At 41.7% G+C, this 26,219-nt stretch overlaps 2 protein-coding genes across 3 annotated transcripts in view; one reads left to right on the top strand and one right to left on the bottom strand.

The window, feature by feature from the left end:
* Positions 1 to 5,838, top strand: part of LOC109994151 (carbohydrate sulfotransferase 11) — a 17,569-nt gene extending 11,731 nt beyond the window's left edge. The window contains exons 2-3 of the mRNA XM_020647350.3: positions 493 to 572; positions 3,933 to 5,838. Of these exons, the coding sequence (XP_020503006.1) occupies positions 493 to 572; positions 3,933 to 4,778 (926 nt within the window). The 3' untranslated portion in view covers positions 4,779 to 5,838. The remainder of the gene's footprint in view (positions 1 to 492; positions 573 to 3,932) is intronic.
* A 100-nt stretch (positions 5,839 to 5,938) lies between these two features.
* Positions 5,939 to 22,186, bottom strand: LOC109994150 (solute carrier family 41 member 3). Of its 2 annotated transcripts, XM_020647348.2 has the most exons (10): positions 18,428 to 21,849; positions 16,820 to 16,927; positions 16,338 to 16,409; positions 13,972 to 14,116; positions 13,578 to 13,724; positions 13,071 to 13,215; positions 12,871 to 12,950; positions 9,322 to 9,456; positions 8,160 to 8,308; positions 5,939 to 8,052 (listed from the first exon to the last, which is right to left on the bottom strand). In XM_020647348.2, exons 1-10 carry the CDS (start codon positions 18,620 to 18,622, stop codon positions 7,873 to 7,875), a joined length of 1,356 nt encoding a protein of 451 aa, XP_020503004.2. In that variant the 5' UTR covers positions 18,623 to 21,849; the 3' UTR covers positions 5,939 to 7,872. The 2 variants fall into 2 exon arrangements, with proteins under 2 accessions (XP_020503004.2, XP_065811424.1); XM_065955352.1 differs by lacking the exon at positions 8,160 to 8,308 and having other exon boundaries at positions 18,428 to 22,186.
* Positions 22,187 to 26,219: the final 4,033 nt, after the last annotated feature.

Here is a 26,219-nt window from a genome sequence, read left to right on the forward strand (position 1 = left end):
AATGTCATCATCCTGTTTAAGGCTCGCCCCGACTTCAGGCAGAAACATTACGGGGGTGCTGGCAGGAAAAAGTCCAGATGTAAAATGTGGCTTTTTGCGTCCTCATTTGCAACTCATACCGAAAATGACATTTTCAGGAGTTTTGTGCATGTGTGAAAACACCACAGGGGGTAAGAATAGCAGCTAAGCCAGCGACCAACAGAAAGTTGTATTGTACAGATAAAACTTTGGCAAAAACAAACCAATAAAACACATAATTTTACCAATGCAGCCATTTGTATTACCAGCGTTACTATTTCTTGTTGACCACAAATCATTAAGCAACTCTTTTCCATGCGTACTTGTTTTATCTCTCAGTGAACCGTTTCAATAAAATATGATTATACACTAAGTGATGTTGTTTAGTAATGCACTAGTCTAATTGCTGCCTTTAACTCAAGTGAAGTTTTTTCCCTTCAGATCTCCTGACATGTGTTTGTTGTTTTTCCACAGCGTCAGAGCCGCTCGGTGACAGGAGCAGTGGGCAGAAGTCGAGGAGGAGTCCTCTGCAGACCCTTTATGAAGGAGACCAGGTCAGTGTTGTCCAACCAGCATCACCAAACTTTACTGAAGCTGATTGAGAGGTCAGAATCCAGTATCAAACCAAAGCAGCGCCAGGACATGTTTACTTTTCGATATCGTTGATATTTCACAACTAAACATCTTCACACTAGACACGACACTCCCTTAGGTCTCAGCAAGGAAATCTATTTGAAGAAAAAGTTTACCGGTAATTGAATTAATATTGATGAAAAAGTAAAAAATGTGCAAAATACTGATTTGTCTTTGACTATGAAACTTCAGAAAACATGCCGATTTAACATTTACTACAAAAACCCTGCATCTCCTAGAAAGTTAGAAAGTTTTGTCTTATAAATAACACTTACAAAGACCTGTGTGTAAGACTGTCATTGTTTTAAGAGAATGCCTTTCATGTGCTTTAAGGCCACTTTAAGTTATCCTATAGTCTGTCAAATAACTCCAATGAATTGAAAATGATTTAAAATATCTATACACCCAGAGAGATAGGCCTTCCTTTATAGTTAAATAATAATAATAATAATAACTTAGATTTATATAGCGCCTTTCATGAAACCCAAGGGCGCTTGGATATCTGTAACGTCTACTTGGTGTATGATTGGTACCAAATATTGAACTGATATCTTTGACTTCCATTCACTGTCTGTGTAGTTTACTTTTATGGGGATATTCCCAGCATCCATATGAAAAGTAGAACTGTCTAAAAGGAATAAAAAGCATGACTATCAGCTTTTGCCTCGTAAATCTGATCCAGTTAAATCCTCCTTCTCTCCGTTGATCCTTAAGAAATGCATCGTTTGGTCGGAGTCAGTGGCTGAAAGGCAAATCACTCCTAATCCTCGTGATGTTTTTATTGTCGTGAAATGTTTCATGTCAGATAGGGCTGCTTTGATGTTGCTATTTCCACTGAACAAAAGGTCAGCCATCTTTGCAGAGTTACAGCAGTAGGGGAGGAGGATTTATGAGTTTATGCCGACGTTGTCAGACTGCAGGAAAAATCAAAGCTCGGTGACTTTAGAGCTGTGTCAGACGAGTGATGATAGATGTATAAGCCCACGTAGTGAGAATAACAAAGTGACCTCTGTGTCCTTCATTAAAACCAGCAAACAAATGAAACGTGTGTTGTTGGTGAGTTTGGAAACTTTGGCTGTCACCGTTGCTTTTTGTGATATTAAGCCAAGCTGAACCAAGCAGGTCCAGTGACGTCGATGTCCAGTAGACAGTTGGTCTGACACTTTGTCCTAGAGCAGTGGTTCTCAAACTTTGCACAGTGAGTAGTGATTATCACGATAATGGCCAGTTAACTGATGCACAGGCCTACCAGTGCAATGATGACGGTGACGTCGCTGTAAACAGAATAGCAGAGAACTGAGGTGTATAATTCGGCCTCGAGGATCAGCCCCATTAATCATCTCATTGACACTGATACCCCATCAAGTCAGGATCGGACCACATCTGATACCAGGATCGGATCGGTGCATCCCTAGATTTAAACACCCCAGGTCACCTGGATTCCAAAATAAAATCTGCTCTTTCTATTAATCCGTGTTTCCAGTTCGTCATCAATCGTCAAAGATAGAGCTGCACATGCAGACACAGCCTCTTAAAGTCGTCTGTGAAACAGCTGTTTCCGTTTAACTCTCCCTATGCGGAGAAGGAAGGTGAACATGCCAGAAAACAAAGCAGCTCCAGCAGACATCATTTACTTTTAAGAGCTTTAAGGGCCTTTTCCATGTAAACACTTCCCTCTTTCGAGGAAGCTGCTCAGCTGTCAGGATGGAAAACAACAGTGAACTGGATTAATGCTGGATTTATTTGTTTATTTGTTTACACATGTGAAGACAATATGTGAATGCTCTGATGAAAAAATGAAACATAAAAGTAAAGGAAAAGTAGCATCTGACCTGCAGACTAGCTTTCCATACAGTTAACCAATGAAATCGAGTTTTATTGACCACTTTTCTTTCGCTTCAATAATCATTAACAAAGAGAAACACCATGATTCAACTTATATTTTTGCCTATTTATAGCCAAACAAAACTGAACATTCACAACCACTGTAGCCTAAAGAATTTCAACATTGACTTTTATGTCTTCATATTTCCCTCTTTCATTCACACAAGTTTTCTTAGTTGATCACCCGTAGATGGCATACCGAACAAGCGTGAGTGAACACGCAATTCAGTACTCTTTACTTGAGATCTTAGTAAATCCGGCCCTTGGCTTGATCTCCTGACTTCTTGTCAATCTCAACTAACAAACAGGATAATTACGTATTAAGACATTTGGATAACACTTGTTTTTTTTATGCTCCCTAACAAATCGGGATTAAATACACAGAAACTCGTCTTGTCATCCCTTCACTGTAGAGGTGATATTTACAGCCCAATCATTTGACCACATAGTCAATCATTCACTGTACGAAAGTTTGATAAACCCAAATGCTAAACTTGTTTTCATTTCATTTCAAACATGCTCCAAAGACTATACAGCCTCTGGAGTGTAAGACAGGACACATGGTAGATTTGTTTAACTTTCACAACATTGGATGTGTGTTTATGTTCCTGCAACCTGGTATTCCCTTCAGATGACATGTTTATCTTGAGTTTCATCCTAGATGCTATTTTAATACCCCATATCCCCCCCTCCCCTCATATTAAGGAATTTAAAGTCAGAGATGGAAATACAGTGCTGTAAACATCCAGTACTCAAACTCCTGCTGAGAGAAGGGTCAGTGTTGGCTCAACAGTCTCACCCAGACGCCGTATCCTTGATGTTACAGTGTCTGCCAGTAAATACAGAGAGCCATGCATCGTGTCAGGGAGGTTCGAACCGCTGCAGTGGAGAGCCAGGGCTGAGTAAATGAAAACAGAAGTAAATAAAGCGTTTGTGCGATGAGGAAGCCGAGCTGAACCGCCTGACCTCACGGTTTTATTAGGGCAGGGATGAGCCGAGATTAAGACCTCCAGAGGAGAAGTTATTTTAAATACACTTTCTCACACTCAAGAGAACTGAGACGGTCTTAGTGTAATGCAGAATGTTTAGGGGATCTACTCCACTTCTGGTACGGCCTCCTCCGGCTGCTGGCTCAAATGCTTAATCTCCACAAATTCTAAACGGTGGAGTAATACATGAAAAAGTGAGCTGTGGGAAATCTTATAAATTACCTCAAGAGATACCGCTTGAGTCAGTGACAGTCGAGGAGGATTATTGTGAAATACATCTGAGGGTTGAGACTTTGAAAGATGTGAGTTTGGGTTATAATTTAATGTTTATTATTGTTGTTGTCTTTTAAATAAGTTAGGCTACTTTGAAGGTTCTCTGATTGGTTCTTCTTTCCCTTCACTCTTCAGGTGGAGTCAGCAGTGCAGGTGATCCATCAGGGCCGCCGGGAGGTGTTAGAAGAAGCCTGCCGCTCCTACACCCGCAAACGCAGAGTTCTGATCCCCGAGGACCTGAAGCACGTCATTGTGGACGACCAGCACGGCTTGCTGTACTGCTACGTCCCCAAAGTGGCCTGCACCAACTGGAAACGAGTGCTCATGGTTCTGACGGGTGTAGCCGGGTCCCATCAGGACCCTCTGTCGATCCCCGCCAACGAGGCCCACGTCCCAGGAAACCTCCGCACCCTCTCGGAGTACTCCACCTCTCAGATCAACCAGCGCCTGCGCTCCTACCTGAAGTTCGTCTTTGTACGCGAGCCCTTCGAGCGGCTGGTGTCCGCCTACCGCAACAAGTTCACGCGGAGCTACAACACGGCTTTTCATAAACGATACGGCACAAAGATAGTGCAGCGGCACCGGCCGAACCCGGAGGCCGAGGCCCTGGAGAGAGGAAACGACGTCTCCTTCGAGGAGTTTGTGTATTACCTGGTGGACCCGGCCACCCAGCGGGAAGAGCCCTTCAATGAGCACTGGGAGCGGGTGCACTCACTCTGCCACCCCTGCCTCATCCACTACGATGTTGTGGGGAAATATGAGACGCTGGAGCAGGACTCCCGCTATGTGCTGCAGCTGGCCGGAGTGGAGAACAAGGTCAGCTTCCCTGCCTCGTCCAAAAGCACAAGGACTACTGGAGACATGGCGGCCCAGTTCTTCCAAAACATCAGCCCCTTCTACCAGAAAAAGCTCTACAACCTCTATCGCATGGACTTCCTGCTCTTCAACTACTCTGTTCCAGCCTACCTCAAGTTTAGATGAGGCTGGGACTCGACTCAAACGTGTAGAGCCAGGACTTTATTTTTGACTTTTGTTTTTTTTGTCATTATGGACCACTGCGAAAAAATATGATGATTGAATTGGAAAGTCACTTAAAGGAGCAATATGTAACTCTGACACGTAGAGCTTTAAAATTCTAAACATCGAAGAGAGCTGTCTCCCCTCTCCCCCTCCTCTCTAGAGTCGATGCCCACACAGGTTGCCATTTCGCGGACTCGGAAGCTTCAGTGTTTAGCCAGCTCTGCATCTGTCTTGAAACCTTCCTGCAACTGTTCAAGGCTTTTAAGATCGGGTAGAATCAGTTGGATCTGAACCAGTTTTCGCTTCCCCGCTTCCATCGCTGCAACCCCTGTCGGTTTGTTGTTTGCCTGGCAAACCGAGGGGCGTCCAAGGGGGGCCGTGTGGAGGTGCCTTAAAACCTCCTACCTTCTCTCGTCCAAACAAAAACAGACAATTCAGGAGCAGAATCTAAAGTTAGAAGGAGGACATACTGGCTGCTGCATTGTTGTCAGAGAAGACAGCACTTCAAATATAGATTATATAGTAAGGTCACTTTATGATATTTTACATACTGCTCCTTTAATGACTTTTTAAAAACAAGAGCATCAGACACACAGAGGATACAAGTGGAACTGAAGAGAGTTACAACTAATATTTTAATGTCAACAGTGATTCAGTGGATGTTGGTCACTGACTTTGAATGTGCTGAAAGCCATTTTCAATTCTGGGTTGTGTTTGTGTCTCCTGCTGTTTCAGAAGTGCGTATGTAATCTCATCTACAAAACATGTAACTCTTATCACAATTTCCAGTGAATGTCTACGAACGTATGTGCCTTTTAATTGAGCCTCTTTTTCAACCCAGCAGACCATGACAACTTGTATTACTGTGACTATTTTGATTGTGCTGCAGGAAAAGGATTGATGTGCAGTTATAGGTTTATCTTAATTTATTGTTTTACTTTTTACCGCGTAAGGACGGAAAACCCAACACGGGTTATTTAGTTTCTATGACAATTTTCAAATAAACCTGTTACAGCAAGAATGTGTCCATTGGTCTGAATATTGGAGTCGTTACCATTTACAATAATTAATAGCATCACTTATAGTACACTGCTACACAGTCATACTGCAGAACACAGTAGTTATGACTCATATTGTCATTCTTTATTGAAGTGACAAGTCATGCCTGCAAAGATGTCATCTAGAAGTTTTTACAAATGTGAGAGCACTACAAAGTCCACTCAAGCTTATTATTATTATCACCACCTTTTGGATGCTATATTCAGATTAATAAAGACACATATCTATCTAAAAGTGCATATCAAACAACAAAAAAGGCTTCATACAGAGACATCTTAATCAGTAGTTCACAAAACAAGTACAACATCTGTATGTCAAATCCCTTGAGCACATACTAACAGAGAGACGGTGAGTGCAACCGTTTATATTCACGGGCACCGTGCTGTGCAAAACGTAAAATACTCGGTAGAAATTGTGCAGCATCAAACTCAGATTCCATGTGAACACATCAGAGGCACAAAAACATGAACATGGACCAAACAGGATCAAATCTAACATTCATATGCAAACTGCAGCATTGGATTAATATTCACAAACATTTACTCTAAATTGCTAGATGATAATTATTATTATTGCTTTAATACATCAATCATTTGCCATCTAACATGTAGGAGCTGACAGCAGGTGTACAGATGTTAACAATACAGTTGTTTTACAGCGTTACAACATCAACAGTGTACATAAAGGCCTTTTTCTGTGCAGAGCCAAGCTGGGGGAACCTGCAGGGAACGGTGTACAAAATATACTGACAACAATAAATGTGGAGAATAAAGTGCAAAATAAGTCACTTTCCTCCCCTCATAACTTCTATTCTGAGCCCAGTGGTTCTCCTTATCCACACACTGTTATATTTGTGCCTCAATCCTGACAAAAAAAGTGGTGTTTGGAGGAGAGATAATGATGCTTTCGAGCACATAAGTCATCAATCCATCCATGATCTTTACTGCTTTTTCCCGGTTAGGGTCGCAGGGGGGGCTGGAGTAGATCCCAGCTGTCACTGGGTGAGAGGCGGGGTTACACCCTGGACTGTTCACCTGTCAATCACAGGGCTGATTATATAGAGACACACACCCAGACACACTCACATTCACACCGGCAATTTAAGAGTCAACAATTGACCTAACGAGCATGTCTTTGGACTGCGGGAGGAAGCAGGAGCACCTGGAGAGAACCCACTAATGCACTAACATGGAAACTCCACACAGAGAGGCTCCTGTCTGACGGGGATTTGAACCAGGAACCTCCCTGCTGTGCGTGCAAGTCATATTTTGTGGAAATTATCAAAAAATGAAATAATGTAATTTTTTCCGACAAAACTAGTCTGTGCTCAATTAACATATGTGCGTGTTTGCTCCATTTACTGTACCTGTGTGAGCACAAAATCATAACATCAGTCTTTAACAGTTTCTCTGGCTTTCTATACAGTGACACATGAACAAGTTACTAAATAGACCCGTATGGGACACCAAGTTGCTCCACCTTCACAGCCAAGGCATTCTATAATCATTAATGGGTTTTTTTTGGCGGCTGTGGCTCAGTCGGTAGAATCAGTTGTCTCATAACCGGAAGGCCAGGGGTTCGATCCCCGGCTCCTGCAGCCACATGTCCGATGTATCCTTGGGCAAGACACTTAACTCGCTGAAGCATCGGTATGAATGGGATTTGTTAATACTGATGGACACTTTAGCAAACTCTACAATCAGTGTGTGAATGTGTAGGTGTGACCTTCTGTGTTGAAGCGCTTTGAGGAGTCAGAAGACTAGAAAAGCGCTGTACAAGCTGAAGTCCATTTTTGTTTAAAATTGAATTATTCTTGCATAATCACTCTTGGCAAATGCAAAAAAACATGTGTTTGTCTCATTATGGGTACAGTAATGTGGCACAAATATAATCCTATAATTACGCTCTGTTTCTTTCTGTGATCTATGCAGCTTATTTCAGCCACTTGCATATATTGAACGTTACATTCAAGAAGTAAAAAACCCACAGGTAAGGATCAAACTCCAGTCCTAGCAGAACTGAGCATCAGAATCAGTCTGAAGCTCAAAGCCAGTAAGCCGGTCCCCAACAGGTCTCCCAGAGCTGTGAGGTAAGGGATGGAGAAGTTGTCTGGATCCTGTCCCCTTCTCCACAGCCATCGCACCATCAGACTGGCCGCATACAGCAGAATCACCACCTGGGGGGGATGGAGAGAAAAATACAGAAGAGTTTAGAACGAGAGTATCTTAGATGAGAGGCACGACATAAAGTAGGCTTTTCTTTGTGTTCCCTCAGTCATGTGACCTGAAGCAGAGCTGCAGACAGGTAGCAGATGATGAAGGTGGGAGTCATGGCGGTATGGCCTCCCTGCAGGAGGTGGATGAAGTACAGGAAGAGGAGGTGACCGGGGACTACGAGTATGACCAGGACTCGGGCCGATTTGGAGTTCACATCTGGAGAAACAGAATGAGTAGAAACAGGCTGTGTGTAATGATGTGTTCAGTTAGAGTCGAATTAAAAAAGGATCCAGTTTTTATTAAAAGCATTTGAGTTTGCTGCTGTTTGCTGTTTTCAATTAAACTGTCTTTTATACCTTTTTGGGGGGGTGGGGGATATGCTTTATTTGATAGGACAGCTTGAGAGAGACAGGATATGTGGGAAGAGAGTGGGGAAACTTCAGGAGTTTTGTGTAAACAAAGCTTATGTTGTAATTTGGGGGGTATTTACAAATCCTTTTACTCATTCTACTGGAGAACATTAAGGTCAAACACACTGAAGAGGTCAAAACAAAGCTGCTAGTTTTATTGGAATCTACTTGCCTCTTCTTACATTTTCGGACACTAAGGCATAGATACAATTTTAAAAAAGCCGCCATTACCATGCTTTCTTACATTACATTTTAAACTGCAGCGAAAAAATCCTTCACCCTATACAACCAAATGAGCCATTAGTTCATACCCTCTTAAAGAGCGTTTCCTGAATTAGTCGCCTGAAAGTTGTCATACCAGTTTGTGGTCATCACAGATTTGAGACTTCCATCCCAAACAGACTTCACCACTCTTTATATTACATCACCTGAATTCCACCTTCAAGAGAGGTCATCAAACGACCTGAAGGCTGTCGCAGACCGTCACCTGGTGGGTCAGATGTTGGCGGAAACGTTCCTACATACAGATGCAGAACACTCTGCCCATTTGGAAGCGTATAATTCACTAAACTATGTATTGGTCGTCATGAACTCAAGACTGGAACCACTGCGCCTAAAGTGTTAACTTCACCACTACTTTCAACAGCTAGCTGCTTCCTCTCTCTGTCTGTTGTCTGGAGCTGGGAAGGCAGCGCATTTTTTTTCAGTTGGCTTGCTGCTGAAAAAATGTCTGTCAACATCTGATTTTAAGCATGAAACCAAAAACTGCATCTTAACAGAGTTAAAAGCTCAGAAGAGCTTTTTTTTTTTTCATCTGACCTGAGGAGCAGAAGGTAGCACATGGTCCAGGACAGTTCCCACTCGTTTCTGATGGAAGAACCCCGGGAACACTCCAATAGTGGAGATAGGTGGACATCCTGCTGGCCTGGATGGCCACAAGATTCCCCCCTACACCTGCATGGGTGTAAAAAAAAGATGTTCTATTATTATCAAAAAAAATATACAATCAGTATGAATCACATTTAAAATTGTACTTTACATGGTAGCCAGAAACAAAACCAATGGATATGATGCAACACTATGACTCCCAAAGACATGCTTATTTATCTGCTTCTATGTAATCTCTATGGTACATATCCAGTGTTTTCTCAGCACCTGGATAAGTGATGTGCATTTGTTTGCTGACTTTTTTGGGCCAGACTTCCCAAAAAAAATATCTTTTTTTTTTTAGCTGCAACAATATTTTATTAATTAAAATATTATTCATATATTTGTGAATTCCATACTTTCATTGAAAAAACAACAGTGGAGAGGTTAAGTTGGCGTGGTAATAAAAAAGGTAACCGCTTCAGAAACCACTCCACTATCAAACGGAGGTCAGCTGGTCCACTGTTGTTTTTTCACTTATTTTTTCCCGACTACAGCGCACCTTGTATTACCCAACATTACCCGACACACAGTGAGAAACGCCAGCTTCCATTCATTGTTTAAGTTCCGACATTTTCATTACTGAATGAGATGCAAGCTTCGGCACCATCATCAGTTATTTTCTAATCTAAAGAGGCTGAGCAGAGTCTGAGAGGAAGCACTCAGAGGGATGGATTCTTTTTTTTTGTGTTGGAAATGATTCAGCAGTTCATTCCAACACGGCCTCCAGGAGCTTGTTTCTTTTAGATGCTGGCTGACTGGCTATGGTTTCCATGTTCATTGTAACACAGCTCTCTTCCCAAGCAGATTTAACTCGGAGCAGAACAAAACCTCTTGGCTTGCTCTGCTTTTAAACACATGGCTCATTTATACCAAACAGGAAGAATGTTTCTGGCACTGGTGACTCCTGCGCTCATAAATTTGAAGATACTTGTATCACACTTGGATATTTCCATTTAGGCAACTGTCTACCTCTACTTAATCTAAACTACAGAGACATGTTTGGTTTTTTACTCTTCTTCATTTACCCGACCACTGATTGAAGGTAGATGCCACATTGTGGATTAAGATTTTACAGAATTTGCTCCACATTGACATTGACAAAGTTTTGTAAGCCACATTGAAATCAGCATGAAACATTATGACACTATTCTGCATGAGTCCTGCAACTCCTCACCCTCTAGTGACTACGAAATCACAAATTCACTGCTTTTAAATTCAAAGGCTGTACATCTCTCACTTTTTCCACCATGTGCTCCTGATGAACAAGGTCGGGGAGGGGGGGGGGGGGGGGGGGGCTCAATTGATATGCAAATGCACTTCCTGTACGATGACTTCAATACATGCAGGATTCTTTGGAAGCCGCTGGCCGAGATGCTGCAATCAGGAGCCAGTGAATGCATGGTTGGCATTCTGATCAGGCTTGTGGTCTATGTAAAGACCATTGTTATTCCTCTCTACTTAGTATGCTGCGTTGTGGGCAACAAACTTGAGTCACTACAGAGGCTCTAAAATGTGTCTCCAGGGGTTCATCTGACAGGGAGGAGGCTTCAGCTGCACTTTAATACCTCCTGATTGATTCATAGCTCCGAGCTAAAGCCCTTATAAATAATGATGGGATAAGCCGCAGGGTTTGAATTCTACAACTGTTTCAACACGACATCAGTTGCCACAAGGCTTTTTAAAAAAAAAATACTAATAATGAAGCTAATCATAAAGCTATAATGCCAGTCTTCAAAGATAAGGAGTGTTGAGACACCATCACCCCAAATCCCAGATCTGCTTCTCCGCTGAAAACATGTCAGCGTTCATTTCTTTTGCTCGCCAGCGTTTGAGGAATGAATGTCACAAAGTGTTTCAGCTTTAATTATCGAATGAATCCACAAGAATATCTAAATTACACTGCAAAAATAATCTTAGCAAGTGTATTTGTCTTATTTTTAGTCAAAATCTTCTTATTACTCTTATTGATAAACATCTTATTTTAAAGGAAGAATGTGTGTCTTTTTGATCCAGTAGATGTCGCCCTCGAGCACCAGCACTAAACCAAAACAAACTGCTGTTTGGTGACACCTCCAATCACAATGAGAGCGCACCATAATTAAGCCCCATTAAGCGCAAGAGCAGGACAAAATTGTCCTTTGCTCAAGCTGCAATTACCTGTGTCCTGTATTGTTGTGTTTGCAGGCTAATGTTAGCACACTTTGGTTAACTCGTGGCTTCATATTGCACATAAATCAACACACAATGACCGAGATCAAAACACACTTATGGGACATCTAAATAAGAAGTGAGTATGTTATTCTTCTTTCCTCTAGTCCTTGACTAAAACAGCTTTATACACAAGGCCGTCTCTTCCTGTAAACATGATGTAAACACAGCTCAGACAAAAACACAGCTGGTGGGACTCAAGCTTCTCGCTCATTGTAGACAGTCATGACTCAGAGAGACATTTACACAGGATATACTTCATTTATGCTATATTTATGTGTAAAATGTTGCACATTCCACCTTATTTATTGATGAATTGCTTCTAATAAGAAAGAAAACTGCCAATGGGCAAGCTACTTTATCTAATTTAATGTAATTTCAATGAACTTAAAAAGTACATTTTGCTTTCTGCATTGGCAGATGTTTTTGAGTTATTACAATCAATTCCTGCCTTATACTTTGCTCATTATCTCTAATAAGATGTTTATCTGGATGTGTTAGGTTAATGTGGCTTATAATAAAAGTGTAATTGTACAAGTTTGACTATAAAAATAGTGGGGCGACGGTAGTTTAGTCTTTTGGGAACCAGAGGCTCGCTTTAGTGCGGAGGAAAGTATGGACGTTGGTCTGGTTCCTGGAGAGTTGCCTGGTCCCTCCCTGAGCAAGGAAGTCCCAAGCTCAAGTCTCGGTGCAGTCCAAAGCACCAGAAAGCAGCCGTCCTCTGAAATCTCTTCATTAATGCATGCCTTTAGGGTCCTGTTTGTGCCTGTGTGTGTAGTTGTGTGAGAAGCGCGTCACTCAATAACAGAGTGTTAAACAAGAATTTCCCCTCAGGGATTAATAAAGTGTGTTTTTTTTTCTTCATCTAAGATTTGAGTTTTTGCAGTGTAGTCAAAGGTAACCTACAAGGTATCATCCTTGTATTCCCTGTGGGCCTCTAAAATAAGGACGCTATCTGATGAAGTGTTGGCAGAACATTAAGTCCATGCATATCTGACTCATGTAAACCACCTGATTAAAGATCAGATCCAGAGTTTAACATTTATTTCTGGTACTTGATGCTGTAACTGTTGACATTTGTGTTAACAATATCTTCTATCTGAGTTTCATAAATTACCTGTTAGATGTTTTCGGCACTGTTTTTAATGTAACGCTTGTAAATGTTAAATAAGAAGGTTAAAGGTTAGTGTTGCAAATAAGTCTAATGTTTTCTGTTCATCTCCCACTCACCATTTATGACTGGAGTCAACACGGCCATACCCTCAAAGTCTGGATTGCTGACCGTGTTATCCAGAATCACACCACCAATACTGGGAAGAGACAGAGAACAGACATGTTTGTTTTATGAGTGGGAGACACCTGTATTAAACAGGAGGCAGAAGTATCTGGCTCATTCCCCTTTGTAGATACAGTGCCAGTGGTTCGCTCACCTGCTGATTGACATGGCCAAAATGACCGGTGTCCAGCCTGACTTGAGGATCTCTCTGATTGATGGAGAGTGACGAGCGATTGTGAACCACAGTGGGATAAGGATCAGGAAGAAGCAACACGTGGCAGGAGGCAAATACCACATGTCTAGAGATCAAAAAAGAACAGGATGCATCTGTCAATATGCACATTGGTGTTGGAAAATAAATCACTGCCTTCTTTTGAGAGAGGGACAGACATCGGGCAAGTCGTACGAATTTCTGACTTAATGGAAGACAGAGGCAAGGCTTCCTGGTGTTCGATATCTATCTAGTTGTCAATGTTGCCCTCTTCTGGCAAAAAATGATAATCATCACAACTGTTGACGGATTTTGATCATCTTTGTCTCTTAATTAGACTACGCTGTCTCTAAACATTAAACTAGAGTCCACACATATCACAGGTGCAGACAAACAGTCTCCTGAAACTGAGTAATGGTCCTCTATTCATGTCATTTGTGACCTTCTGACCTCTATAGCTGAAGAAGAGGCTGCTGACCCCGGCAAGCAAAGACAGAGTGGTGATGTCTCCGAGGCTGGCGGCGATGGGCGTGGCCACATTATCTGGGTTGATGCCTACTTTCCTGGATCCAATAATGACCGCCACCATCACCAGACCTGAAAAAAAAAAAAAAACACAAGACAAACCGTTGACATAGAAGTCAAACAATGAATATGCTCTCCAAAGCATTGCCTTATAGGTGGCAGGATTAGTTTAACATGCAAATATTTGGGCTGTATTAAAAGAGGCGGACATTGTTGTCGTTAAAAAGGGGGGCCTGACAGAAAAGCTTTCAGAACCACTGATCTAGATCATTCTAAGTAATTTATTCTTTTACAGCAGCTTCCTTTCTTTTTGTCTGACCTAGAGACAGTGCAGTGATAAAGGCCGTGGTGACGCTGCTGGCACACAGGACAGAAGCCTGGATAATATTCAGTCTCCCTCGGGTCAGAACCCCAAGACCCACCGCTGCAACGGCTGCCAGGAAGCCCACCACTGTGGCCTGGAGCTGGAGAAGAAGGAACAAAAGCAGAACTTCTGTTTTTTAATAACGTATAAATTGTCTGGTGGATCAACTGATTACTATCTGTGTCTGTCTCAGAGAATCAAAAAAGCAGATGGACAAACATTAGAGGAAGATGGTGAAAGAGAAGAGGGGAAAAAGAGTGTGTGTTGGGGGGTGGGGGGGACAAATCAGGAAAAAAAAAGCAAGACATGACCATATTGGGTCTCCAAGTTTGGGATTATCAAATAAATCACATGATCATATGAACAAACAGATCTTAACTCTACATGTTTTTATGATACAGACGATAATATGTGATTAAATCCCATGATTCTTTGTTTTCTTTTTCTTTTAACAGAAGATTACTACTAGACGCATCAGTCCCCGCTGGCATTTGGCACGAAGATGGTCTGTCGTTGGCAGGTTGCCAGTTCATCAAAACCATTCACACTCACACCACCGAGGCGCTAATTAACGTGCATGTTTTTGCAGGTTTGTGGAAAGAAACAGGAGCACCCAGAGGAAACCTACGCACACACACAGGGAGACCACGCAAACTCCAGACAGGAAAGTCAGAGTCTGACGGCAGGTTTTGAACCATAAAAAACAGATCCAACCATTGCATCATATGCCTTCTTCTTTCATTTTAAGGTCTATTTCACGTCATCAAACACAGTAAAAGAGATCAACTAAATCTTTCCCTTCACTTTATGGGACAACCAATCCCCAGCTACTCCAGTCACTTGTCAAAGTTTCCTTAGGCAAGACAGTGGACCCCGATGTGGTCCTGCTGGAACACCAGCTGTGTGGATGGAATCATGATGGGCTCTTTATAGCGACGTCTGAAACAAAACAGATTTAAATACGGACACACCCGTGTCTACACATTGGACTGACTTGTATTCTGCAATTCTAACATTTGTTACAATGAATTAAAGGGATACTTCACCTGTTGAAACATGAATCTGTATTGACATTGGGTCATATATGTAGTAGAAATGTGAAATAAATTTTGAAGTTGGTGCCTTCTTGGCCGAGAAAAGGCAGCCGCAGCAGCCGAAACACAAGACCGGCCTGTCGGCAGCCGCCATCTCGCTGTTAGCAATATGGCGGACGTTAAGTTTCGATTCTGGGAGTGAGTTCCCACTCACTGATCTGTGATTGGTCTGTAGCTTCAGTGGTCAAAAATATGAGGAGCTAGCGTTGGAGTTTCACCCCGCTAACCACAACAGCTTCCAGTGACGCAAAAATCGTCATTTTGCGTCACTGGAAGCTCCTTTTCAGACTCAGAAATACAAAGATTTCCCATCTCAGGGGAAAATGAGGGCGGGATGCACGAGCATTCAAAAATCCAATTCAAAAAGATTAATGCAAATGGGTGAAGTATCCCTTTATGAATAAAATATTTTGGGGGTTTTAAGGCTGTTGTATTTTTTGTTGTGTTGTTCATTTGTGTTTCCAGTGAAATAGGCCCAGAAATTAGTGCACGTGCATGGCGGTGCGCTACGTTGCCTTAACCACCTCCAGGGACAGTGGGCTCAGGCACTGGGACCCTCACGGGATCACCAGCTGAAATGTTTGGGAACCCCCTGGTCTCGAAGACAAAAGAAGCAAAAGTCCACGTCCATTTAGCATTTCCTCTATCTTAATAGCCATTATGCTGCATTCACACAATGAAGGCAGAACAGCAAGGACAAGACAAAAATGTAAATCCATCCTGTGAGCATTTATCCATTACACTGAAGCGCTTAGTTATAGTTCCCACTTGTAGTCCCACTGGATTAGTAGAATACATTGGCTATCTTTACTTTGTTACATATCTGTAGCGGTTCACTCAAATGAGAAACCAGTCAAGACAAACAGTTCTGTTTAAACAACTGAGAGATATCTTATGTGTAAGAAATGCAGAGTTTAAATTCAAGGTGAAAAGACAAATATAAACAAAGTGATTAAGCAGGCTATCAAAGAATCAGCCCAATAATAGGATTTTACGCTCCACTCTCTTATCACAACTCCCATTTGGAAACCCTCTGCGACTCTTATCTTCCCAGTATAATTGGCTGAGGCGTGAAGTGAAGTGTTTTGAATGTGCTGAAGACTTCACCGCAGCAGAGGAAGCTTCCCAGGTTAAATAGATTTTGTCTTGAAGTCGGCAGAGGCGGGTCAAAAATGATGGAGTGCGTCATTAACAGCATGGCGGCTGTGCGGTGGAGCGGCGTGTCACCTGAATGAGAGCCAGATTACAGATCACCATCCTCCACTTCTGCTGAGCCTCGTCCATCTGCCCTGTGTTGGCCTGCGGATGGAAACAAAGTTCACGTTCATCCCCGTCTCTCCCTCACGTTGTGTTGGGCACAGCTTAAAGGAGTCACTGTGCAAAATTGAAGTCCCACCTCTTGTCGACATAACACGAGGATTAGCTTAATAAATGTTCTGATTTGTCCGTCTTAAGTTTGCAAAGCTGAGAGCAAAGATTCCTCTGAGTTTAATTAGGATGCTGCTCCCTGGGTAGAAGTCATATACTTGAATAATTTGCTTTTATGAAGCAGAATTTCAATCACAGAGACACTAAGCAAAACGTTGGAAAGCTGAGAGTCATCACTAGAGAATTAGTTTTCTTTCCCCCTGGTACCTAAGGTAACTTGTCTGGGAAGCATGCGGGCACACTGTTGCATGTCTGTTTTTGGTGAGTATGTTTCCACTCACTGCAGTTGACAGTCTGGATGCCAATGTCATCTCCAGATTCCCCTTCAGCCCAACCAGGGCCGGCACCAAGATAAACACCTCCGAGATCTCCTGGAACACCAACCAGTGCTAAAACACAACACAGGGACTTTTAATAGACATTCTGTTCACATTAAATCAACTTTGAAACACAGCCTACTGTTTTAGAGAAATGACACAGTGGTGCTATACATTGAAAGAAAAGATGCTTTTTGCCTCAGGTTTTAATTAAGCACTAATTTAAACATGCAGTATGTTTTTTTTTTGTAGACAGCAGAAACACATTTGACATGATCTGTGAGAAAACGTTGCTGATTTACGCTACACTGTAACTACAACGGCAAAAAAAATTATGTTTTGGAGTTAAGTTTGTGTAAAACTTATAATGTCACTCCGTCATTATTTTTTTATTCTCATTGGTTCTCTTTAAAATCCTAAGGGAAATATCCGGCTTGTTAGCTGCTCAGCGCTCCACGTTGATCACCTGCTAGTCTTTGTGTCTGGTTGTTTGGTGCTGAGCAGGTCTGTAAACGTTTATTAGCGCTGCCATGTTTGATTAAATGTAATCAAAGAGACAGGAACATTGTGGGCCATAAAGGTTCAAAACAAACCAAAGACACTCCAAAGTTGAGGAATACTAATGCTGATCATCATGAGGCCCAGTCACTTTAGATTCTTCATTTCTGTATTCTGAGATTTCCAATGACATCATTCAAACTAACCACAACAAGAAAACAGCTGCCGAAAGTCAACACATATGTTGAGGCCTTTAAGCGAGAAAATCACATTTTGTTAATCAGCCTCTAACTCTGAGTGATGTGGTTTTATATTATGAACACAATAACATTTTACAGCCATCTTAAAGCAATTTGGTAACATCTTTGTGTTTTAAAGCTGCTCCTCAGTGGTTTGAGGTGTTTGAGGCTCCCTTGTAATTGAATTTCCTCCATTTGAATCAACATGTAATGACAATGTGAAACTACTTTGGGTTGGAATTTTCAAAACCTTTACATTGATGGTTGCTCGTCAGTCATTAAGATTTACTTTAAGTGAGACATAGCAGGGGTTTTAAACGTTTACCCCTTACTGTATAAAAAGTGCACGCATATTATTACATTAAACATATATCAAATGCTTTAACATGTTCCTTAACACCTCTGACTTGCAGCTGGAGTTGATTATGGTTAGGGTTAGAGGATTAGCTTGTAAGAAAGGGAATCCTTTATCTTGAAAGTGGTCATTTGTTGTTGTTGTTGTTTTTACCATTCTGAGTCTGTTTTACTCTCTTCATCTTTCTCATAAAGTCGACAGATTCGTTACATATGCATCCCATCCATCTTTAATCTAAATGTTCTACATCTACATGCCAAAGGCACATGAAAAAATGAATAGAAGTAAAACGATATCACAAAAATCATGAGACATCATTATGATTCACACGTCATATTCATCGTAGTTATTTAGAATAAAACATGCAGGACAAATAATCCTGTCTTGCATTGAGTGTATAACCAATTAAATACTCGCATTAAATACTGATATGAGTGACACAGTGTTATCTCTCATGCACACACTTTTTTGTTTCCATACTTGCACTATATCCATGACTATCCCGGCTGCCACCATGCCCAGGCCGGACACCAGGTATGGAAGCAGGACTTGGAAGGCAATGGCCCATGAGCTCTCGGGGAGGACGCCATGGGCCGAGCGGGTCAGTTTGCACGTGAAGCCCCTCAGCTTATTCCCCTGGAAACGCAGCTCGAGGGCCAGATGGGTCACCACCATGGCTGCTCCGTGTTAACCCATTACTTAGTCTGTAAAAGTGTCCGTATGTGAGAGGAGGGTCACAAAGCTGTTTTTCAAAGCTTGTTGTTGAATCAGTCAAGCAGATTTGAGAATAAGGATGAAATGATCCACGAAGAGAAGACAAGTTTCTTTTTTGGGATTTCTTTCCTCGAGATGTCTTCACCTCTCTTCAGGCTCTTTGAAATCCTTTGAAAAGTCACAGACGATGGTTTTGTTGCTGAGACGGTTTTCTACGCGCAACAAAGAGCGATTTAACAAGTTTGTTTTGCCCTTCACTTGTCTCTCCAGCGCAAGTAGAGCAGCAACTAAAAGTACTTTTGCAAATGGTGGACTATAGGCAGAGGAAGCTGCTATCAAACACTTCAAGCACACACACATACTAAGACGCACGTACACACACACACACACATACACACACACACACAGGTCCACTTGACAGCAGGTCTGTGCGGCCTATTCTGTCACTATGCGAATGACAGATCTCCACACACACACACACACACACACACACACACACACACACACAAACGCCCTTTCTCTCCTCATGCCTCACTCTTCAGGAGCCGGGCGGCCGAGGCGGAGCGCTGGAAGCACGGTCTCTCACGGGGCCTGAAGAAAGTCCAGGTCCTGTGGGACAAGGACATCCAGAAGGCCAGCAGCTTCTTCTCAGCCCTCCTGTGCTGCCATTCCTTTTCCTCCCTCTCCCACCACACCTCCTTTTCATTCTCCTGATTTTGTCCCGTCTGAGCCGGACTACTGGGTCCCTTCCTCATTTTTGATCAGGGGTAACGCGGGGGGGGGGACGTCGGTCCAGGCTGCGAGCTGAGCGAAGGCACACCGGGCGATGTGACGTATGGGAGGCTTTCTGAAGGAGGAATGGCAGATGTCGTGATGATGCTGCCGGGGGGGCTTCCCCTTCTGGGCTCCAGATGGAGATGAGTCGTGACGGCGCTGATCAAAAGGAGTGATAAAAACGGAGTGTGTTTGAAGATGAATGTGAGAGTAAGGATGCTGCTGGAAGGCGTCTGTGTATAAAGCAAGGTGACCAGTCTCTCTCAGGACTCTTCTCTTTCTCGCCCCCCCCTTGTTTCTTTTACAACCACATCAGAGGAGACTGCAGTTGTGCTCTCCCTCTCTCTTTGATAGCTCCTCCTTCCTCTGTTCCACGATGTCCTCACTATTAGTGGCTGACGCACTCCGAGCAGCAGCAGGTGCTGTACCTGTCACCAACACGTGGCGCTGCTGCTGATAGGAAAGGACAGCGTTCACCCTCCCTGATCAGAGGAAACACACAGAGGCTGCAACCTAACCGTCTTCCCCTGGACTTTTTTTTTATATCTCTCAGAGTTCATTTTTTTCACTCATCAGTCTGTTTTTTGTTTCATCATGATTAAGCCATTTGCTGCCATACATACTACATCAATAGTTGCCTTGGCCTGACATAATAGCCTCTGTTTACCTGATCTGCTGAATAGGAGTAAAAGAATGACAAATCTAACAAGATCTGAAAGTTTGCTCTTGGTTTTGGCCTCTCATTAATCCTTTGTTCCCACTTTATCTTAAAACACAGGGGAGAACAGAAGCCTGTACAGAACACTTAGTCAGAGCATGTCCTCACACACACAAACAAGGACACACACACACACACACACACACACACACACACACACACACAGCCAGTGACTCAGCTGAAATGTGTCCTTGAGACATGACTCGGGCAGCTCCCTCTGCAGACTTCTAAAAACATCTGCGTATACACATATAAAGATGAAAAAAAAAAATCGATAACTTGAAGAGAATTTCTGCCTGATTTTGCAAAAACGGAAGCATCTAAAAAAAACAGAGAGTGAAAGGTGATAACATAAATCAGAGGCTCAAGGCAGAATCTGTACTCGGGTCACTGTATTATCAAACAGCGTGCATGAGAGAGACTTCTTTTCAGACTGAACCCGTCATTGTTTTTTTTTTTTAATTATGCTTGGGTTGGCCCCTCTGCAATTATAGTAGCAGTGTCTGTCAACGCCTCTCGATGTTAACCAGCTATTAACCAGAATCTGTGGTATGTTGACCTCTGTAGTATCATTATGTTGATTAAGTTGCTTGTTAGAGCAACACGGCAAAGCTGAGGGGTTAGTCACCCCCTTAAACCAGTGCACAGATCTATCTCACTACTGCACACTCTGACTCTCCAGACCTCAGCTTCTCATGTCTACAGCATTTATATGATGTGTCCATAGTGGCTTATTTGTTTCTTTTGATATAACATAAGAAAGAAAGGAAGATTTTTCATCATGGTGTGTCTGAATCTTGTTGTTGCCACTGAAACTCACCCAAAACAATAGTGCCGATGTCATGTTTCATGTATATGTTGAACTAATAGCTTTATCCTATGATGTTTTGACTTCTTGATGATAAGGCATTCGCCATCCATAGCTCTTTTTTTCCCCCCCAAGTAGACCGTTGCCCTTTAAGATAAAAGATGTCATCATTTTATTATTTCATCCTGTAACTAGTTTGATTGAAACTTTGCGCTATCTCCAGATGTGTACGAGTTCAAAGGGAGTTCTCGATGTTTGTTAAGCTTTCTTAGGTGTTTTATGTGTTCAAGTGTAAATAATACGGTATGTGGTCAGTGGCGATTCTGGAGTCTGTTGGGGCCCTAGGCAAGAAATAACTGGGGGCCCTACAACCTGTATTTATCACCATTATGTCTGCCAGTGTCCCGATGCTTTCTCCTCATCCTCTTTCTGTTTTCTCTCCTATAGACGGATACTTCCTTTTCATTTTTCTCAATTGACTTTCATTGACAAACTTTTGGTTTTCACAGCAATGCTTGGCAATGCAACGAGAGTGAGTGCTGTCAGATGGGGCCCCCTTAGGGAGAAATTCACAGGGGGCCCCTCCAAACATCGTTCATCCTGATTATGTTACAAATAATCTGACAACAACTTGTTTTTTATCTTATTAAAGTGTTTTCCCACCATATTTAGGGCTAGACAAGCATCATTCAGTCATTTACTTTTATATAAGTGAGTGCTGTCGGATGGGGCCCCTTTAGAGGAGGTATCCTACTGTCATTGCAAAATGTGCAATCAATAGTCCATAAATACATACAGTTAGTGGCGATTGAATGCTTTTTTTCACATTTTTGAGAAGCAGGTCTGAGTATACATCAGCAAAACTATTCCATGACAATTTAACTACCTGCTTTTAGTCACTATAATCCACAATATATTCTTCCTCTTTGTAGGCCACTCTATCTTTTCCCTGATTTACGCTTGCATACACGACTTAATCTGCTTGAAATCTCATGTGCATGTGTCTTGCCAAGATGTCACTTTGTTCCTATTGGCACGGTGACATACTGTAGGTCATTGTGACCTCAAAACCCTCTGCCACAAGCCCACAGCTCAGTGCATTCACCTCAGAGTGAAATGGAGAGAAATAAACACGAGCTCTCCCAATGCATCAAATACATATGCATAGAAATTACTCAAAATATTCAATCAATCAATCATGTCCATGTTAGTGGCAGATAGCCATGGACCTGTCCTACTGTAGTCACACATATAATCCATACTGGTTACTCACCTGTACCAGGTCCAGCAGCATGCCGGCCGACACCATTCCCAATCCAGCCAGCAGGTATGAAGGCAGCACCTGGAGGCAGATCACCCTGGATGACTCTCTGGAGGAAACATGGAACTTCTCCTCGTCCATCTCCTCAGGACAACTTCGGCTGCTGAGGTTCATGTCCGTCCACAGCTGCCAACCATCTCGATCGATCCAAAAAACTGTTTATCTTTCAGTCTGAGAACCTGCACTGTCATGTTTCATCCCCCTCGTTGGTCCACCTGATATGTGAAAGATAAATATTATTTCCTTTGAAACATTTACAATGTTTTCAATTCACATTTTTTTGGGGTGAATTGGATGAGGTTTAGATTTTACATAGTTTTCCTTATTATGTAAGATATTTATAGAAGATCTTGAACAATTACGTAGCCTACAGTATTTCTTTTAGGTTTACTTTGAATTAAAGGTCTTTACATTATCTCACTTCTCTTCCCCTGATCTCTCTCCTGCCGTCTCTAAAATCTGGACACTTCCTTTGCTGTCCTTGCGCTTTGCACATTGTATGTATTTATTTGTGATGGAAATTTGTATCTTCATGTAGGCTCAACTCCATTTCAATCCCCATGGAAACCATATGACTTCCTGAGCGTTTCACGTCATGTATGCTATTGAATGCATAATCTCTTATTAAAGCAGATTAATTTATCTTAAGGCCGCAGGCGTGTGGCATGTTTAAACAGAATTTAGTCCTGTAAAAACAGGAGAAATAATGAAGCAGAGGAAACCTCACTCTTACCTGATGATATCAACACAGCATGAACTTTTCTTACCGGCATATTTATAATTTAGACGTCATATTGTTTACACCTTATGTAGTTTCACTGTAAATTCTACTGTAGGCTACCTGTGTGTTACATTTACAGAGGCAGATATCGTCCAGGAGGGGGCACCTTTAATTACATTAGTAACTTCTTGTCACAGTTTTTAACAGCTGCATAATGAAGAGATATAAAACTGTTTACAGTCTGAACGTTTTGCTCAAGAAACGGCTGGAAAACTTCTTCTGAATTCAAGTCAAGAGCACTCTTCTGTCATCTAGTGTCTAAAATGGTGCACACATTTTGTAACAGCAAACATTTGGAGGACAGAGCTCAAACTGGAACTCGTAAAATAAGAGTGTTAAAGAAATAAAATTGATAATACTGCTTATTCCCCAAAGACTGTGACCACATATTTTATGGGCGTCGCGCTTTGGATAGCACACAGATTAAAAAAAAAATTACTTTCTGACATGGAAGCATGACAGTCATGAATGCAACTGTTGTCATCTTGCACACCAAACTAGTTGCGTTGTTTTGTTTGTTTGTTTTGTAGGGAATTTGTCTCATTTGACCTCAGTCAGGTCAGGACTCATTTCAATAATTCACATCAGCTCCTAAGATGACTAAAGTTCCTTGAAAAAGATGGAAAAAGTAGATAAAAGACAATGTGATCTGAATGAGAAATATCAGCTAAAAAATATCACAGTAAGAGATTTGTCTTCCCTGGCTAAGTTAACGTTGACTAGCTCTTAACTTTGTGGTAATTTAGTATCCAGGTAACCAGAGGCATAAAAAGACCATTTCTACAAGGTGAACAGAAACAACCAAAGCTTTCACACTGTATGCAGGCAATGTTAAAAGTCAAGGTTAGGAGTTATTATAAGAAATTAAAATAGACACTAAGTCATTTATGACTAGGTACAAAATTATTAGATGCTTATGGTGTAGACTGCACTAAACTGCATCTCAACTCTGCAAACCCACTCACTGCACTTTAAACTATACTGCCACATTAAGTCTGCCATTCAAGGTTTCAACTGATATCAGGATCTTATCATGTGATTCATTCACAAAGATTCTCATGACCCGAGCTGGCCTGATAATCTTTCTGGCATACTGGGCATTTTTTCCGGGTGGATGAACATCATTCAGGTCTCAGGTTATATAACTACTTCAGGGGCGTGTCTTAACTTTTTTTTAACAGGGGTTGAACATCTGGGTCAATGACTAATGCAGGAGTTACATGATGTTTGTGGGCACACACACGCAAATTAATGTCATTTTTTTTACCCTTTCTATCCCCACTAAAATATGTACTTACAGAAAAAAGAAACTCAATTTGGCAACACATAAATCTTCTTGTAGCTTGATTCTTCATGTTTGTGAAAAGTTACAATTTCAAATACTTGTAGGCTGTCTAACGTTCACAAATACATTAAATGGCATTTAAGTCCATTGCAAGTGAGACAGTGTGAACAAGTTTTTTACCTTGGAAAATTTTACTGAATGAGCAAAGTATTTACTTACAACTGAAAGTACGACCATTTGGATTTTGGGGTGGCACTTGGGGTGGCCAATCAGTATTAAAAGTGGGGCAGATGTCAGCCCTCTGGATACGCCCCTGAATTACTTATAGCTTTTGCTACTAGTGCTGGGAATGACTGGCCCAGTAAACCATGAACAGCAACCCACTGGTTCATATTCTTAATTACAGTTAGCTGGCCCAGTCACATCTCTTAAAGGGCCCACGCCCTGCTCCATCTGTCCTCTTTTCTCCTGCTCAGATCATGAACATTTCAAATTGTCCTCATCTTACATCAGCGTCACAAATAATCCCCAGTTTTTATATTACCGGTCCAAATTTTAACTTAGGATATTTAAAACTAATTCATGGACATCTGGAGTGATTTTTCATTTTAGATATTCAAAGTTAAAAACAACTCTTTAAAAAAAAAAGGGAGTTAGTAAAGTCAGTAAAGTAAGAACAATCTGTGCGGCTTCATAGGCCTGTAATCATTCCTCTCAGCACTCGTTAAATGGGTTATAATTTTCAGTAATTTGCAGGGGGTGTGGCTTTACCTTATTTCACCTGTTTAGTTGTGTGGCGGGAGGAAGACAAAGAGGGTGCGTGGGTTCACATATTTTCTGTTGCTGGTCATCATCATGGCAACCATCATTATCATCATTATTATCTTCGTCTTTTGTACTTTTTGTTCAGAATTATTTTTGACTTTTTTGTTGAATAACTAAATAAATCTATTTACCTATCTGGACTGAATTTTATGTTTATATACAAACAAGTTGCAGTTACAGGCCAATAGCATTATTCAATCTTAGCTGCCACAATAGTGTCAAAGGTTGAACTTTTATCAGGAGCATCTGCCTTGCTGCTGATTAAAACAAGTTCATGAAGTTGCTTTCATGAAACACCCTCCCCTGACACTGCTGTCAGCTACAGAGAGAGACAGCTTCAGTCTTATTCTGCAGTCCTCCTCATGCAGCAGGACAGACGACGCAATACCATCCGTACACTATATGTGAAATTGTGATTCTGTGATTTGAAACCCATGAGTCTACAAGGGAAATAAAGATGATAAAAATGGCAACTTGTAATACACCTGTGTTTAGAGTCCTTATCTTTGACATTTCAGCTCTTACACACAAAAAAAAAAGCTACAAGTATTGCCTTTATTTGCCTGTTTTGGCTCAGGATTCTCACTGACTGGTCCAGGATTTGAAATCATATAGAAGCCTCTCTATGTTCTCCTTGTGCATGCATCCCCCCCAGACCCCGAACGGGAAAAAGTGGTATAGATAATGGATAGATCATCAATGTTTCAAACATAGTTCATCAGATATATGAATTAAGTGGTAAAAAGTTTGCTTTGAACAATCTGAATTCTCACTCAGCTGCTTTCATCAGTAAAATGTTTATGATCAGACATTAAAGAAGAATGAAAGAAAAATACTGTTAGTCAAGACCTGAGGAGGTAAAACTGACTTAAAGCTTCACATACGACGCTGGAATTCATAACCGAGGATTTACTGAAAATGAGGGAAGAAAGTTCACATTTCACAGTGCTGCTCCTCCTCCTGGAACAAATCACAGCTTGAAAACCCCTCCCTGTTCTTTTGCACTCAAACATATTCTGACCATATCATTCCTTGTTCCCTCCCCT

The sequence above is a fragment of the Labrus bergylta genome, chromosome 5 (genome assembly GCF_963930695.1).
Source record: "Labrus bergylta chromosome 5, fLabBer1.1, whole genome shotgun sequence".
NCBI classification, from domain to species: domain Eukaryota; kingdom Metazoa; phylum Chordata; class Actinopteri; order Labriformes; family Labridae; genus Labrus; species Labrus bergylta.

Bases quoted from the DNA above. Each gene is read 5' to 3' on its own strand.
- LOC109994150 (XM_020647348.2), bottom strand. From the start codon at position 18,622: ATGGTGGTGACCCATCTGGCCCTCGAGCTGCGTTTCCAGGGGAATAAG. The intron at 14,117-16,337 runs GTGACACGCCGC...CTTCTTCTCCAG, and splicing joins GTAATCTGGCTCTCATTCAG to CTCCAGGCCACAGTGGTGGG. The intron at 8,309-9,321 runs GTCAGATGAAAA...CTGTTTCTCCAG, and splicing joins TGCTACCTTCTGCTCCTCAG to ATGTGAACTCCAAATCGGCC.